The following is an 18,122-nucleotide window of genomic DNA, read 5'->3' as shown; positions in this document are numbered from 1 at the left end:
GAATAAGACGTAAATAATTACAAAAATATCGTAAAAACGCGAATTTGAATTACTTTTACGACTGATAAAGTAATGACTATAATAACGTTTGTCTCCTTTACTAACGCTAGAAAGTCACTAACCAACACAAAATGAAGTTAGTGATGTTGTTTTATTCCGTTAGCTGGATGAATAACATCTGGGACATGTTTAAGAGAGGTCGTAAACATACGAAAAAAAAAATCTAAACCACAATGACATCTACTAGACGTTATAAAACAGAAGCCGGATAATGTTTTGGACAGTTCTAGAAACATGTTTTTATTTTGTGAAACGGTGGGGGACAGTCTCAAGTTGTCATCTTGCTACGTACAACCCACGCATGCGTTTCTTTAAAATATTATTAGTCACAAGTGTGAAAGTGATAATGATAAGAGTAGAAAGGACATGTAAGTAGCTGTGAAGTGTAATTGAAAAAATGAAAAAAGAATGCTGTTTCAGTCAAAACACCAGTTAATCTTCGAAAACGACCCGGCATGGCCAGGTGGTTAAGGCACTCGACTCATAATTCGAGGGTCGCGGGTTCGAATCCCCGTTACACCAAACATGCTCGCCCTTTCAGTCGTGGGGGCTTTTTAATGTTACGGTCAATTCCACTATTCGTTGGTAAAAGAGTAGGCCAAGAGTTGGCGGTGGGTGGTAATGACAAGGTGCTTTCCCTCTAGTCTTACACTGCAAAATTAGGGACGGCTACAGCAGATGGCCCTCGTGTAGCTTCGCACGAAATTCAAAACAAACCGAACAAATCTTCGAAAACAAGACTGGTGCCAAAACGCGATAGAAAACACACACACACACACTAAAATAACTCATAGAGTTGTCTGAACATTAGTCAGTGAACAAATGCTCTCTGATTGTCGAAATATATTGGCCAAAACTGTTACATTTTATTTAGACATTTTTTTTCTTCTAAAACTACATGAGAAATTGCAAAATATTTTTAAATTAAAAAAAAAGCTGAATAATTTGAACCCTTTGTTTTGAGCGCAATGGAAGAAAATACAGATAATAATAAAATACACATAAACAAAGTGTATTTATTAAAGAGTCTCGAAAATAAATTGTTCACTTCTTTGACTGTGACGTTTCGGAATGTGGCAACTACTAGAAAGTCATTATTAAATACGGACACATTTCCTAGTGGTTTTATATGATAAGTTTTAATATTTTAGCCTAATCTACATAAAGTTCATATGGTGTTATTTACACCAAATTAATCAGAAAAAAATTGTATTTATTTCCAACATATAATTAATAGTGTTCGAAGACTGCATAAATACATAATTCATTATTATATGAGTATAAACCAAAAAGAAGAAAACGTCTGTTTATTCTTTCACGAATGTAGAACCTATAATCTCGATTATATTCGTCTTTGAAGCTAATTAAAAGAATTACAATAACACATTAAAATAATAACCACAACACACACTCTCAACAAAAACATTAAATAAAAATATACTTTTTTCCCGTCACTAATAAACAGCTTGGACATAAAAATGTCGATTTTTAGGAAAACAGCTGATAACAACATAAATCTGATAGATCACAGTTTGGAAACGTCTAAGCCTACATGATTCTGAATTATAATATTATACTAAAAACACAACAATATATCGGGGGGTAAAGTTCAAGACATATCGAAAAAATGTTAACTTAATATTGATACACTTAAGCTAAAAGAGTGACCAGTACTTCAATATAAAGGTACTTCTTATCCAGTTCGATTGAATGAGTTTGGAAATACAACTTATTCATTATTTTAGGTAAGAACGTATATACAGGTACACGAAATTGATGTTAACTAAAGGGTCAACAGGGATTTGTAACACAAAGAGTTTTAATTGGTTGATTGTTTGGCACGTAAATATCAACATGTTTCTCTCTTAAGTGTATTATATATCGAATGTCTACTTTCAGGCGTAGGAACACTAACTACTAAAGACCAATTTCAGGTGTAGGAACACTAAATACTAATTGAGTTAGGCACAATGGAAGGATCCAACCAAGGATAAGGAAAATCCTGGGATTCACATCTTCTGTTTATTTGTTCATGAATTTCGTGAAGTTCTTGGCGAAACCTGAAAAAACATAATATTTCTTTAAACAACTTAGTTAATTATTTGTTTGTAACTTTCGTGAAGTTCTTGGTGAAAAACTAAAAAAAACTGATCTTTCTTTATATTACCCGATTGAATGTACATTAATTTTATAACAGGTTAGAAAACGATTTGAATATGATGCATCTCTTCTTGAATGTCATCAAAATACACACATATAGAGAATGTCTGGAAATAAAATAGGAATTTTACTTCCTTTAAATCAATCATTCCAGCAAAAAATACACCAGTCATATTGAGGATGTATGCAATTAGATATTACTTCTCAGTATGGTATTCGTTAAGTATGATGCATTTCTTTCTATGGCTTCGTCTTGGCAATTTGGTAAAGGGAGCTTGTGGTGAGCGAAGTCAATTGCTCACATCTGCTTTAAGACATAAGGTTTTTGTTTTGGAAGTGTCATCTATGCAGAACGCCCCTAAGAGGGCCGAAAATAAGGAAATCACTGGGTATTTATTCATAGCTATGTGTGGGTTGGGGGAGGATTGTCTTGTCCAACTTAAACTATAACATGTCCCAGAGTAATATCCTGGTAGAGTACTATATTACCATATTAATACGACCATTAATCAGCAATTTATATGTATGAAAAAGAAAATTCTGCCAGTTTCAAAAGATCATAGATCATAGATGACGAAAAACTACTGAGTTCGAGTAGACATGTAGTTCTTGAAATCACTTAATCTATTATATTGATGCGAGCTTCACATTTCAATTGTACCAGTGCGATTAAAAAAAATTAATAATTTACGTCTAATATCGATCGCTATTATTACCAAGACTTTGGTTCTATAACATGACTGTTTTGCAAACACTCTATTACCAAGACTTTGGTTCTATAACATGTCTGTTTTTATAAACACTCTATTACTAATACTTTGTTTCTATAACATGTCTGTTTTATAAACACTCTATTACTAAGACTTTGGTTCTATAACATGTCTGTTTTATAAACACTCTATTACCAAGACTATGGTTCTATAACATGTCTGTTCTATAAACACTCTATTACCAAGACTATGGTTCTATAACATGTCTGTTTTATAAACACTCTATTACCAAGACTATGATTCTATAACATGTCTGTTTTATTGGGTAACTTTAATCCAAGTTATTTCTAATCGCTCACAATATCCACTTATTTATTGGATTACTTGTGGGTAACTCTGTCAATGTATACTTACTCTTCTGCTGCTCGGACACTGACAGGGTCAAATAGATACTGCACCTCAAAATGCCCCAGAGGTTTTGTACCACCAGAACTCAACAATTTGGTGATCACCATAGTGTCAAGTGTAACGTCCTTGTTTGGGAGATACGACACAATATTTCTTGGGACCTTAGAAAAGAAAAAAACAAAAATATTCATTAGATAAACAGATAGTTCGAGTTCCCTAGATTTTTATGAGAATTTGATAGAACGTTTCTACGGTTTTCACAATATTAAAAAATTGTTTCTTTTATTTCGAGTTTTTGGCTACATAACCATAATTATTAACTTTCATAATGAGATTAAAACAACGATGACATACCAGTGTTACGGTTACTATGACATTTAACCTCTATTACGATTACAACTCATTGTTAGAATTACTATAATTTTTAACTTTCATAATGAGGCTAAAACAACAATGAAAATATCAATGTTAGGGTTACTATGACATTTAACCTTCATCAAGAGGTTAAAAGAACAATAACGAATCATTGTTAGGATTGCTATGAAATTTAACTATTATCACGAGACTAAAACAACAATGATATATCAATGTTAGGGTTACTATGATATTTAACTTTCATCGCGAGGTTAAAAAAACAATGACGCACCAGTGTCAGGATTACTTTAATTAAAATTTAACCTCTGTCATGAGCTTAAACATCAATGACGTTTTAGTGTTAGGGTTACTCTGAACTTTATTACTCATTACTGGAGATTTTTGAAGTTCCGTAAATAAAACGTGTCTGTTTTTCACACAGAACTCAAGAGATACGTCATGTCAACACAGTATTTAAATTTCAGTTATTGTTTTATCTGAAATGAAAGCAAATATCGTGATGGTGAAATAAATTCAGAACAAAAATATTTCTCAGATGCTTTGATATTTATAATATTATATTGTAAAAAACTGTAAGAAATATGAATTTTAAGGCCTGACATACAGTTTACAAGATTCAAGATTATTCATACATCATAAGGAAATAAATATTTTTCGTATCTGATCGATATTCCATTTCTTTTCATTTTAAACTATTGTCGTCAGTAACAATGATAATGTATTTAAAATGACTTTAAGTATTGTGAACGTATTTTAACATTTCAAATCAGATATTACAATTAATGATCGTATACCACTACTTTATATGTCATAGAGGAAACAAAACAAAACGAAACAACCATCCATTTGGAATATGTTCAAAGTTCTTTGACACCTTCAGTGTATAACCAAGTACGATCTGAAATACGATCACGCAACTTTGAATGAAACTTACCACGGAGGTATTTCGACAAGAAGCATGACTGGGTAACGCCTTCTATACGGGCTTAGTCATTTTCACCAACATTGTAACCACCTTCAACTACGAAAACTACATACACCATAACTTTTAACTTAGTGAGTTGTATTTTCACGAAGTATAGAAGCTTTTAGTAAACTTAGTAATATTTAACTTATAAATGGACAATTTATGTCAGAGTCAGGACATCATAAATGGAGTATAAACGATACCTAAAATGGGCCATTCGGAACAAAAAATCGTGTCACGTGATATGAAGAAGTGAAGAGTGGGAATTTATTTGAATATTTTCTTTCGAACTTATGAAATAAAAACTTATGATATTACAATTTGACTTATAAAGTACATTTCAACGCCAAGTATATTGATATATTTTGAAAATAAAGTAGTTTTATTAGATATTGAATATAATTTCTATGTAACAAATTTGAGATCTTTATGGATCCACATAAACCAACAAGTCAGTTTACCTTATCATGAGGTATTTCACCAACTAACATGCCTGGATAATTTGGAGGAAAACTGTATTCTTCATATTGCTGAAAATTGGCTGCGGAATGTCCTACACTGCATGTTGAGATTATCACTGTCATGGTGTCCACCACCTCCTCCACGGTCCTAAACATTCCAAATCGCCCTGGAACGCCCTAATATATATATGTGTGTGTACATAATCACAGTGATGAAGTAATTGTAGAGATTATAACTATTTTTATCATAAAAGCTATTTGCTTGTATTAAAACAAAACCATATTGAGATGTGTCTGTCGCGGGATCCGAACCCCGGATTTTAGTGTTGTAAGTCCGATAATCTAGTGCTGTTACCTTGGAGAACTGTAGGATATTAATCAGAATTTTTTCCTTCCTCTTTTTTTATACTACCGTGGGTATTTTTTATAACATTTTTATCACCCCAAGTTTACCAGTTTCTTGACCATCAAAACAGCTAACACTAATGTAACACAGATTTACAGTAATAATTGAATTGCTTTTAGATGTACTAATAAATGTTAACAGTGGAAAGATGGAATACAAAATTTTCATAAAATGCATTTTAGATGTTTATTGATTAAGTAGACCAAAATGTGTATTCATCACATTAAAGAACATTAAAATTATTATACATTAAGATTATAAGCCAAACACTTTTGCACAACTTATTTTAAAATAATGTTTGTTTGTTTTTATTTCGCTCAAATCTTCGCGAGGGCTATCTGTACCAGTTGTCCCTAATATAGTTGTGTAAGACTAAAGGAAAGGTAGCTAGTCATCAACACTCGCCACTATCTCTTGGGCTACTCTTTTACAAATGAATAGTGGGATTGACTGTCACTTTTTAACGTTCCCAATACTGAAAGGGCGAGCATGTTTCATCTGAAGGGGATTCGAACGTTCTAACCACCTGGTCATACCGGGCCTATTTGAAAATAAAGTAATAGATATTTGCCTGGTATGGCGTGACGATTAAGACACTCTACTCGCAACCTGAGGGTCGCAGGTTCGAATTCCGTCCTCAAGCATACTCATTCTTTTAGCTGCGAGGGCGTTATAATGTGACAGGAGATCCTATCGTTCGTTGGTAGAGTTGGTAGTGTTTATTAGTTGCTTCCCTACAGTTTATCTCTTCAAAATTCGGAAAAACTAGAGCCGAAAGTCCTCGCGCAGTTTTGCGCGAAATTCAAAAACATAAAACAAGTAAAGGATAAAGTTGTCAATAGTAACATTATTCCGGTAGACCGAAGATAATCACCTTTTAATTATTTATAACATGTCACGAAGTTCTTAGATCAACAGCCATAATGCAAAAGTTACTCAAACCTGATGTGAGGGAGAAAAGTTCATATTGATTCTATATTGGTCCTCTCAATATTCAGTTACATGCTCGCACCTGTCGGTTAATTTCTTATTCCTAAAAGATAACTATTCATTTACTTTACAGGAAAACAACAGTAGAACCAATCAAGACGAAGCACCCCCAGTACGTCTCCGGATTCACACGGCTATAAACCGGGTTTCGAAAACCGTGGTGGGCAGAACGCCGATAGCCCATTGTGTAGCTTTATGCAGGCCCGGCATGGCCAAGCGTGTTAAGGCGTGCGACTCGTAATCTGAGGGTCGCGGGTTCGCATCCCCATCGCACCAAACATGCTCGCCCTTTCAGCCGTGGGGGCGTTATAATGTGACGGTCAATCTCACTACTCGTTGGTAAAAGAGTAGCCCAAGAGTTGGCGGTGGGTGGTGATGACTAGCTGCTTTCCCTCTGGTCTTACACTGCTTAATTAGGGACAGCCAGCACAGATAGTCCTCGTGTCGCTTTGTGCGAAATTCAAAAACAAACAAACAAGCTTTATGCTTAATTCTAAAGAAATAAATCGATATGCTAAACAAACAAACAACCAAGATGAACACAGTATAATTACCAGAAGTCCTATTCCCCCATTCTTTCTGTCTTTAACGAGTTCTGCTCTCCACTGCCGGAGTTCACTGTCCTGCTGTATTTTTGCAGGTGTATCTGAGGTCAGGATGCACAAGACGATAAATAAGTAGTACTGATATCTTTCTTAAGATATGTGAGAAAGATATCAGAGAGTGTTATAGTGTTGTTCAAAGGAATAAACATTAGTACACCAATAACACAAAATGGGTCACACAATAAATTTGTCTGTTTTGAATTTCGTGCAAAGCTACATGAGGGCTATCTGTGCTGGGCCGTCCATAATTTAGCAGTGTAAGATTAGAAGGAAGGTAGCTAGTCGTCATCACCTACCGCCAACTCTTGGACTACTCTTTTACCCACAAATAGTGGGATTGACCATCATGTTATAAAGAGGCTGAGCATGTTTGGTGGGACGGGGATTCGAACCAGTAACCCTCAGATTATGAGTCGAGCACCATAACAACCCGGGACCCACACAAAATAAATAAAAGAACATCCAGGATACTGAAACAAACAAAATGAATAATTCAGTAATTAAATATTTTTCTTGTGGACTGAAAAACAGTTACAGTTTTAAGGTAAAATGTTTTTTTTTAAATGCTGTTAAAACGAAAAGAAAAAGAGAGAGGAATTTCAGAATCAAAGTTTCCGTCGGTGGAACAGCGGAAAGTCATCGGATTTACAACGCTAAACTAAGGGGATCGATTCCCCTCGGTGGACACAATAGATAGCCTGACGTGGCCTTGCTATAAGAAAACTACACGCACACTCAGATCTCATTTTAATTTATGTTAGACATTTTCGTTCATTTGTTTATATGGCCTGTCGAAATTTCGGTGGACACTTGCCCGATCGGTAAGGAAATATTATATTCTTAATACTTATGATACACTGTTTCAGTCCAGTTTTAAAGGTAGTTAGGGCGTATGATTCACAATCTGAAGATCGGGGGTTTTACTTTGTTAAACCAATAAATTATTTATTTTATTTTCTGTTCCTCGCTATTTGAAAAATAAGTCCGTGGGCTTATAGAGATAAAAATTTGGGTTCGATACCCGTTGTATGCATAGTAGATAGCCCATTGTTTAACTTAGTTTTTAACTACGAACGAATTGTCGTTTCTGTGTTAATAGCCAGGTAGTTAGGAGCTCGCATCGCATTCTATGACTCGCGTGTTCGATCGTCATTCTACCAAAAGGACTCGTTCTCTCAGCCATGGAGGCGTTGTTCGTTGGTAAAAGAGTAGCCCAAGAGTTGACAGTAGGTGGTGATGTTTGTTTGTTGTTTTTTTTTGTTTGTTTTTTGGAATTTCGCACAAAGCTACTCGAGGGCTATCTGTGCTAGCCGTCCCTAATTTAGCAGTGTAAGACTAGAGGGAAGGCAGCTAGTCATCACCACCCACCGCCAACTCTGGGCTACTCTTTTACCAACGAATAGTGGGATCCCTCGGATTACTAGCCCTGCCTTCTACTTAATCGTACGCTGCTACACTACAGTCAGCTAGCGCAGGACGCCCTGGCGTAACTTTTCTGGGAAATCCAAACAAACGAAATCATGTTTATCGGGACCTCTATTTATTTGTCATGTAGAAAATCGTACTTACGTTTTGATTAAACAATTTCACATTTTAAAATTAGGTCCACAAGGAGTTGGTACTGGCTTACACCGTAAACCGTTTGTTAGATATATTCTTAGTATAAAGAGACAAGTTGACAATAGCAGGTTTAGAGATTTTATCAGGACCGAACATGAGAATACGACTTACCATAGTAGTAATTTACGATTTTGGATACATATCTGTGAATCGCATGATAGATTGCTAGGGCATCATCTCTATATGGATAGTTTGGCAGGATGTCGGGCTGGTTTACCTAAGAGATATGTACAAACAGATAGTTAACCGTCATGTTGTATACTATTTACGAGACCTACCTCGACACTAATGGTACATATAGATAGTTAATAATTATGTTATATACTATATACAAGACCAACCTCGATATTAATGGTACATACAGATAGTTAATAGTTATGATGTATACTATTTAAAGGACCAAACTCGACACTAATGGTACATACAGATAGTTAATAATTATGTTATATACAAGACCAAACTCGACACTAATGGTACATACAGATAGTTAATAATTATGTTATATACAAGACCAAACTCGACACTAATGGTACATACAGATAGTTAATAATTATATTATATACCATATACAGGACCAACCTCGATACTAATGGTACATACAGATAGTTAATAATTATGATGAATACTATTTACAGGACCAACAATGACACTAATGGTACGTACAGATAGTAGTATTCTGACGCTAATTATAACATCGGTATTATGGGTTGTTATTAGAAGCAATATTTACAATATATATATATATGGTTTTGCCAAGAAAAACAACAGGAACAACAAAAAAGATGAATATATAAAGAAACTAAAATCACTACAAATAATTTGAATATGTTTGAATATATGCTGTTTATTTAAAAGGAAGAAATTTCTGGTATAATATATCGGGAACAAAATTACAAACTTCTGGTTTGATGATAACTTACACCTCTTGATTTCAGCTCGTTCGGAAGGATACCATTGCGATCCATCCTCCAGTTTCTGATCCTACAGAAGATGTTTGTCATAAGAAACATGCGTGTAATAAAACACTTGAGTTCAAGAACAGCGGTTATCCACTTAAAAGTACTTTAATTAATGGGTTATTACCGAAAGCGTAAGAAAATATGATAACACTTGACAGTTGCTTTTAGATAGTTCACAGAAAACAGTTTCGTTCATTTGTTTGTTTAGGAAGATTAATAAACAAGCTGTAGTTACCAACTACGTTTTTCTGATACACACAAGTTACAACATAATATGACTGTCTGTCGGTCTTAAAAGATTGTGCTTCTCCACTAATTGACTTCGCTTTGCAAGTCAGGATTGGTCTTGTGGTCGGGACTGTGTGTACAAGAGCTCAATTCACGGTTCGCGGCGCTTTGTCACGGAAACGCGCTCTGCATTTTTAGCTTCAGGTGCGCTGTACGGATGGTTGATTGACTGTTTGGGGTTTCATAGGAGTGAAGGTTAAAACCTACTGTTAATATAGTAAGATAGGAATATCTGTCCTCCGGTGGGACACTAATAAGTTTACGGGCTTACATTGCTAAAATTCAGGGTTTGGTTCCCCGCTTTGGACTCAGTACATGGTTCAATGTGGCTTTGCTCTAGAATAAAGACGTACAATTCTTTGAGCAAGCTAACTTAACAGTTTGAGGTGAGAAACAAGCTAACTTAACAGTTTGAGGTGAGAAGCAAGCTAACTTAACAGTTTGAGGTGAGAAGCAAGCTAACTTAACAGTTTGAGGTGAGAAGCAAGCTAACTTAACAGTTTGAGATGAGAACTGTTCACCAGCTGCTCGTCCCGTCCTTTCATCTGTCAGTTTGTAGCTCTGCCTGAAAACCCTGAGAAAAAATTCTCTTCTGTTGGTGAAGAAACAATATTACACTGTAAATTCTTTCCACGGATAGTCTGACTAATAATATTACACTGAACATTCTTTCTACTGATAGTCTGACTAATATTACACCGAACATTCTTCCTACTGAGTCTGTCTATTAGACTGAACATTCTTCGTACTGGTAGTCTGACTAACATTACACCGAACACTCTTTCTACTGATAGTCTGACTAACAATATTACACCGAACACTCTACTGATAGTCTGACTAACATAATTACACTGAACACTCTTTCTACCGATAGTCTGATTAACAGTATTACACCGAACATTCTTCCTGCTGATAGTCTGTCTAATATTATACTGAACATTCTTTCTACTGATAGTCTGACTAATAATATTACATCGAACATTTTTCCTTCTGATAATCTGACTAACAATATTACACCGAACATTGTACCTACTGATAGTCTGACTAACATTATACTGAACATTCTTTTTACTGATAGTTTGACTAATATTACTCTGAACAAGATAACTAGAAACCGTGTTTTGATACTCGTCGTGGGCAAAGCACAGGTAGCCCATTGTGTAGCTTTGTGAGTAATTCCAGACAATCAATCAATCGAATTACTGACCATATGGAAGGTAGCCAGTCATCAACAACAACGGCTACAACGGCCTCGTTTGACTCTTTTAACCGAAAATTATTATTAACTGTTACGTTTATAACGCGTCCATGGCGGAAAACTGTGTAAAAAGTGCAGTGGTATCATGCATCGAACCCTGGAGCTACGCTCCGCAGCCCAATACGTTAATACTAGGCTACGTCTAGCCACTTTTGATAAAAAGGTATACATATTACTATATGAGTATTCAGATGTAATTGCGTTTCGTAACGTTTCCCTAAGATAAATTATTTTGAGTTTATGTTCAAGGGCATCCAGTAAATAAATTGACAAAACCTGCAAAATAAATTCTTAAAATATTTAACCCAATGAAGATATATTATTTGCTTAATATGGAAGAGTGAAGTGTAGTAGTTTTTCTATTTTAAGAGATATTGGATTGTATTAGTAAACTCAAAACCAATTAGAGTAAGTGCAATCGTACGACGTCACGCAAACCTCGTCCCACACATAAATATTTAGATGGTTAATTTTCATCTTGTGAACCTCAACATAACAGTATAATTTAGAGCGTCCCTGTAGGGATAAGCTCTTCAAATAATTAGGTAATGTTAGATAATAAATTTAGTGGATTACGTACTGGGGATCTATGGGTAAAGGTGCTACGTTACACCTTGGGGAATTTCAGGGACGATAAAAACGTATACGAAGTATTACATTATAGTTTATTTTCATTTTGATTTCTTCTCTCTAATATTTTTGAATTTGCACAACCTTTCTATTAACACTACATAAAACATGGAAACATGAAATAAAACGTGCATTTACAAAACAACACGCGGTAAGAGAGAAGCTTCGAAACGTTCACGTGTCTGACAAACTTCGCGTGACACTGAAAAGGCGGCACTTACTTTAATTGTTTCTATACAGTTCTAACATAGTTGAAATACTTAGGAGTTTTTGTATAATAAAAATTGAATCTTTGGAGCAACATTATTACGTTTGTTAATGAATAAAAACACAAATGAATAGCGCCATCTGGTTTAATGTATATAATTAATTATTAACACACTTCCGATGCTCGAAAATTGGAAAGATTCTAACATTCCTCTTTTAAAAGGTACCAGGAACTTTGGAATGGCACCATTCTGTCACAACAGCTTAACTTTAAAATTCTTGGTTTTAACAGAACTAGCTATAGCAACTACTTAGTTTTAATACTGTTGGTTGTAAAAACTACACGGTTTTAACACTATTGGTTGTAACGACTTTTCAGTTTTATAATTAATATTATACATTTAACAGTATCGGTTGTAAGCACTATTTCGTTTTAATACCATTGGTTGTAAAAACTACTTAATTTAACACAATTGGTTGTAACAACTATTTCGTTTTAACACTACTGGCTGCAATAACTATTTACTTTCACTTAGTTTTAACACTATTGGCTTTAACAACTATTTAGTGTTACTTAATTTTAATATTTTTGGTTGTAACAACTACTTAACTTTAACACCAATGGATCACTCACTTGTCTTAAAATTAAATAATTAAAGGTAACTCAGAGTTTCGGTTTGTCTTCTTTGTAGACTCAAAACGTATGTCAATCACTTACAGTGAGATTCAAACCGATTGAAATGTTAGCATTACGATCCGTTTATTTTACAGTCTGCATCCACCAAAGTTCTGTATGTCTTCGGATTTAATTGTTCATAATCAAAACGATACTTCACTCCTCTGTATTGTATACTCTTCAGAAGTCGTATATCCCTACATTGTACGACTTACGATTAATCAACAACAAATACCTGAAAAACGTGATTTAACGAGATTCCAACTAGTTTCAGTTGATAACAGTTTAAAGATAAATTTTGGCAATTTTTTTCTGTCATGAGCTACACGTCACGTAAATATACTTGGGTCATCAGAGATAATATGAGACTATACAACAGGTTTCCTTAGCAATTAATTCATTGCTAACACTGTGATGTTTCCTAATTATTCTAAACATTCTTATGATTGACCTTATGAAATGTCTATGTATGTGTGTGTGTGTGTGTGAAATTATTTTTCATTTGTGACACAGTCAATCGTCTCACGCGTCCGTTAGTCCGCGAATAATTTTTATTATTTGTTATTCGCGTGCAACGAAAAACAAATACTTCAGCTGTTACCTTTACACATTTTATATCACGATTTCTTATGTTGTTTTCGAAGTTAAACCATCACGTGGAATAAAACAAGTGTAGTTAATTCTGGCATTATACAGACTACATTTTGAAGGTATAATCTCAAAGCTTTCCAGTTAAAAGACAGAAAACAACAACACCTAACCGTTAAAACCACTCTACATATATAGTCACAAGAATACGATAACCTGATACAATAAAAACTGTATACATTTATGTCTCGTCTTGTATGTAGTACGTTCAAGCTATTTGTGTCCACCGTTAGTACAGCGGTAAGTCTACGAATTTAGAACACTAAAATCAGGGGTTCAATTCCCCTCGGTGGACTCAGCAGATAGCCTGATGTGGGTTTGCTATAAGAAAAAATACACATACTCAAGCTGTTTGTAAGTAGCATAAAAGTGTGATTTATCTTACCAGTAAATGTGGTTTTATACAAGCACTAATTAAAATGAAGTTCAATAGGAAAGAAGGTTAGTGCTACTATATAGAGCGTTTACTATGTTGGTGGCCATTTTGAAGTTGTAATAAACGTTAACTATTGAATCGAGTAATTTCAAAAGAAACTGTTGATAAATGGCATGCCAATGATGTTTGATAGAGACTACTCAGTCTATTTATTTATTTATTTAAATTACCGAAGGTAAGAAAAACGCCGGAATTATTGGATCAGGGACTTTCTGTTTTCAAGTTCTGATGAAAATCATGTTGATAAATAGCTTCCCACATAGCTCTGGTGGCCATTTATCTGACCACTTGTTGTTTATTCTAGACGGAACCGAAGCAAACAAAGAAACACAAGAAACGAGTTTATCTTAATTCAGAACTGTGAATTCACTTCCAGTAGTTTTCACCAACCAGCCATTCGGTAGCTACGAGTTGCTAATCCACTTCTACGAACATTCTGCTTAAAGATCGAAATGTCACTTCGCTAACCTCGAGGTAGTTCGGGTCACTAACCGAATTCACCGAGGTTACTTGAATGCAAGGTGGTGTCAGTTATATATTTTTGTATGGATCATATTTGTAGGAAGTGTGAAGTTACGAAAGAAATTTAATATTTTATTGTACGAAAGCCCGTGAAAACGTGTAGGACAATTTAATATATTCAATAAGACGCTTGCTTCTGCAGAAAACTTTTCCCATCTCGATCCGACAGGTAATTTACTTTACTCTACGTAGTTTACAATAAATTAGTAAACGCACGCAAAAATCGGTAAACTGAACTTAATATTGAAGATTACAATTATATGATTTATAATGAGTTTTATATCATTTTGCATATCAGATCGACATTTAGAAACTTTCGGGTTATAATGTTTTATAGACAAATTTTGGCGATTTTTTGGGGGTCATGAGCTCACGTGACATCAATATGTTTTGGTCAACTAATGTCAAATAATCCTATACAAAAGATTTTCGTATGATACGCTTTGACTCTTAAGGGCAGAGAGACGTGCATGCGATGTTGTGAAAGTTGTAAGTACGCAAAAGAAAGAGTTCTAGAAAGAAGAGCCCTCCTAGCATCACAACAGTATGTCTGCGGACTCATACCACTAAAAACCGGCTTTCGATACCCATGGTGGGCAGAGCCCAGGTAGCCCATTGTGTAGCTTTGTGCTAAATTCTAAACAAACAAACAAACAAAGAAAGAAATCTATAGAGAACTAAACAACTGTACAGATGTTTCAAGATTTGTTAAGTAAAAATACAAGTTGGGACTAATCTTGCTAGTTACAAATAAAAGTTTTTTCTAAACCAGAGATGAATTAGACCATTTTACAATATCCAAAGCTTTTCCAAAGTCAGAGAGGAACATATAGCCTTTATGATTATTGTGAGAGTGATTTACTATGCACTTCTTACAAACCATCGACGAAATCTACATGTAAACTTGAGTCTTCTCCAATACAACATTGTTTTATTGGAAGAAGTTTAAGGATTACTTTATTTATAATTTGTGTAATAATAACCAGCCGAGCGCTAGTTTCTTAGTTAAGTAACATATTTGTGATAAGGGCAGTTTATGTCTTGTCTCTGATAGACTAAATCATCATTACAGAAGCCTTTCCTAGCTCTATAAGGAACATCGGTCTGTAAGTCCTGCCAAAAATAACAGGAAGTCATTAAAATATGGAGGTTTATTTTTGACAAACCATATTATAAAGAAATAATAATATATAGATGACATGATTGGCAAAACGTATCTTTTTTTAAAAAAAGGTTTTGCCGTTTGGTATTTAAAATAAATCGTGCTTGTTAACTGTATAGCGCATAGAAAATAGCTTAGAATATGTTTTGTTTTTCATTTTCGTTTGTTTCAAATCTACCATCTTGGTGTACGTTCAGTGCCTGCTTACCAGTTACGTCATTGTTTGAACTTCGATATTATGTGTTAAGGCCATATAAGTAGAATGACATAAACAAGTTTTGTGCATCAAATCGGTATTTGAAAAGTTTCAGTTTATAATATTATGTAGATAAGTTTTGACGACTTTTTCGGCCATTTTAGAATTGCAGTAGCCAATCAGCATTCTTGGTTTTATAATAGTTTGCCTTTATTGTGGACGTAACGTTATAGAACCCATAAATATAAGAAAGAAAAGTAAAATTAACGAGTTATTATAGGAATAATAGATGAGACGTTTAAAGTATTAATACTTGTTTTAGTTAAGTCTACTATAAACAACAAACTAACAAAATAATGATCTCACACAAAGGCAAAAAAGTTTGTTTGGAATTACGCACAAAACTACACAATGGATTATCTGTGCTGTGCCCATCACAAGTATCGAAACCTGGTTTCTAGCAGTGTGAGTCCGCAGACACCACTGTGTTACTGGGGGATAAAATGAGAAAGAAAAGTCCACTAGTATGACCAAGAAACGCGATCTGAGAAAACTTCCAGATATGAATTTGCCTCAAGGGCACTGAGAGTCTTTGGCTTTAAATAGATACGACGTTCTGAGAGTCGAGTATGAATAACTGTACGAATAATCTCCTCCATATCTATTATTCGAAACCAGTACAAATAGAAAATGTTGACTATTTATCAGTCATTTAAGAAACTTTACAACGTGACTACGGTAATTAATTTTGATGGCTAAAAGTGAAGACTAGAAATATTGCTGTAGAGTAGAACAGAACAAGATATCTGTGCCGTAGCCAATCAGCATTCTCGGTTTTGATCTATTTTTGTCTTTATTGTAGAACTCATCGCTAGGTGGCTGAAGCTCAGAATTATCAGGCTAGTGTCTTATTACACGTCTAAAATCGCTTCAAGGTCTTAGTAAGACGAAAAATGAATCGAAGTTCGCAAAAGTATGATAAGAAGAAAAAAAACTAAAAGAAAACAACTGACACGAGACTTGAGAATAACCAGAAGTGTTTGTTCCTGGTTAAAACTTATTGTCGAATCTGTTAAGATTAACAGTTTTACAGTTGTTACAAAGTGTACTGGTCGAACCAAGAAACCCGACCTGAGAAAACTTCCAGATATGATAGTGCCTTAAGGGCACTGAGGAGCGTAAATAAACCTAAATACTAAATTTTTTATCTCGAAAGAAAAAATAAACCACAATTTATACAAGGATATGCTGTAATATTCTTTGTATAAACGCTATTCTTTTTATTATCCTAATAACATTTGAGAATGTATAACACTTAAAAACCTTAGCTCAACTGAGCTCTTTATTTAGCTTATGCGTTACAGGGTATGATCAGAGGGTTATAATGCTCGACTCATAATCTGAGGATCACGCGTTTGATTCCCCGTCGCACCAAAACTGCTCGTCCTTTCAGCTCTGAAGGCGAATAATGTGAACGTCGATTCCACTATTCGTTAGTAAAAGAGTAGTCCAAGATTTGGCGGCGGGTGGTGATGGCTAGTTGCCTTCCCTCTAGACTTACACTACAAAATTACGAACGGCTGACAAAGTTAGCCTTCATGTAATTTTGCCAAAACAAACTAGCTTATGTGCAAAGCACTTGTGTGTGTGTGTATGTGTTTTTTTTTTACACGGTAGGGTTGGCGTTAGGTTATAAACTAAAAAAAAAGTGTCTTAAAATGCTTTGGAACTAAATAAATTAACACAGTACATAAACTGGTATGTTATGTAAATATATTTTTATTAGCATTAAGAACACTAGTTCATGAAAAGAGAATAAATAAACATAAGAACCATGTTACAGACAGAAAGTGATACAATGTTAGGGAACTAGAAGTAACCTAAACATTTTCTAAGGGTTCTTTCTATTTCTCTGATTACCCTTAGATACCATAAATTAAGTGTCTCTCTATATAGAAGTAACACAAACATATATTCGAGATATACTAAACAAAGCCCCAGCATGACCAGGTTGGTAAGGTACTCGACTCGTAATCTGAGGGTGGCGGATTCGAATCCCAATAACACCAAACATGCTCGCCCTTTAAGCCGTGGGGACGTTTAATGTGTTGGTCAATCCTACTATTCGTTGATAAAATAGTAGCTATCCCAAGATTTGGAGGTGGGTGGTGATGACTAGCTGTCTTTCCTCTAGTTTTATACTGCTAAATTAGGGACGGTTAGCGCAGATAGCCCTCAAGTAGCTTTGTGCGAAATTAAAAAAACAAACAAACACTAAAGAAAACACATAGAGTTTTTGTTCTAGATAACATTAACGTTTTGATCCAATTGCGTGGTGTCGCTTTTGTTACATTCATTTTTTATTAGACTTTTAAAGT

At 34.7% G+C, this 18,122-nt stretch overlaps 1 protein-coding gene across 5 annotated transcripts in view; it reads right to left on the bottom strand.

Moving 5' to 3' along the window:
* Positions 1-629: 629 nt before the first annotated feature.
* Positions 630-18,122, bottom strand: part of LOC143244392 (polyunsaturated fatty acid lipoxygenase ALOX15B-like) — a 55,222-nt gene continuing 37,729 nt past the window's right edge. For 3 of the 5 annotated variants that reach the window (XM_076488969.1, XM_076488971.1, XM_076488967.1), the window contains 6 exons: positions 9,683-9,743; positions 8,874-8,979; positions 7,092-7,231; positions 5,142-5,318; positions 3,345-3,499; positions 630-2,120 (listed from right to left, as the gene is read on the bottom strand). In XM_076488969.1, the coding sequence (XP_076345084.1) occupies positions 2,006-2,120; positions 3,345-3,499; positions 5,142-5,318; positions 7,092-7,231; positions 8,874-8,979; positions 9,683-9,743 (754 nt within the window). In that variant the 3' untranslated portion in view covers positions 630-2,005. The remainder of the gene's footprint in view (positions 2,121-3,344; positions 3,500-5,141; positions 5,319-7,091; positions 7,232-8,873; positions 8,980-9,682; positions 9,744-18,122) is intronic. The other 2 variants (XM_076488968.1, XM_076488970.1) reach the window with 2 other exon arrangements.

This window comes from Tachypleus tridentatus, chromosome 2, assembly GCF_004210375.1.
Source record: "Tachypleus tridentatus isolate NWPU-2018 chromosome 2, ASM421037v1, whole genome shotgun sequence".
In the NCBI taxonomy this organism is placed as follows: Eukaryota; Metazoa; Arthropoda; class Merostomata; order Xiphosura; family Limulidae; genus Tachypleus; species Tachypleus tridentatus.
This window is presented reverse-complemented; position numbering and strand designations above follow the sequence as displayed.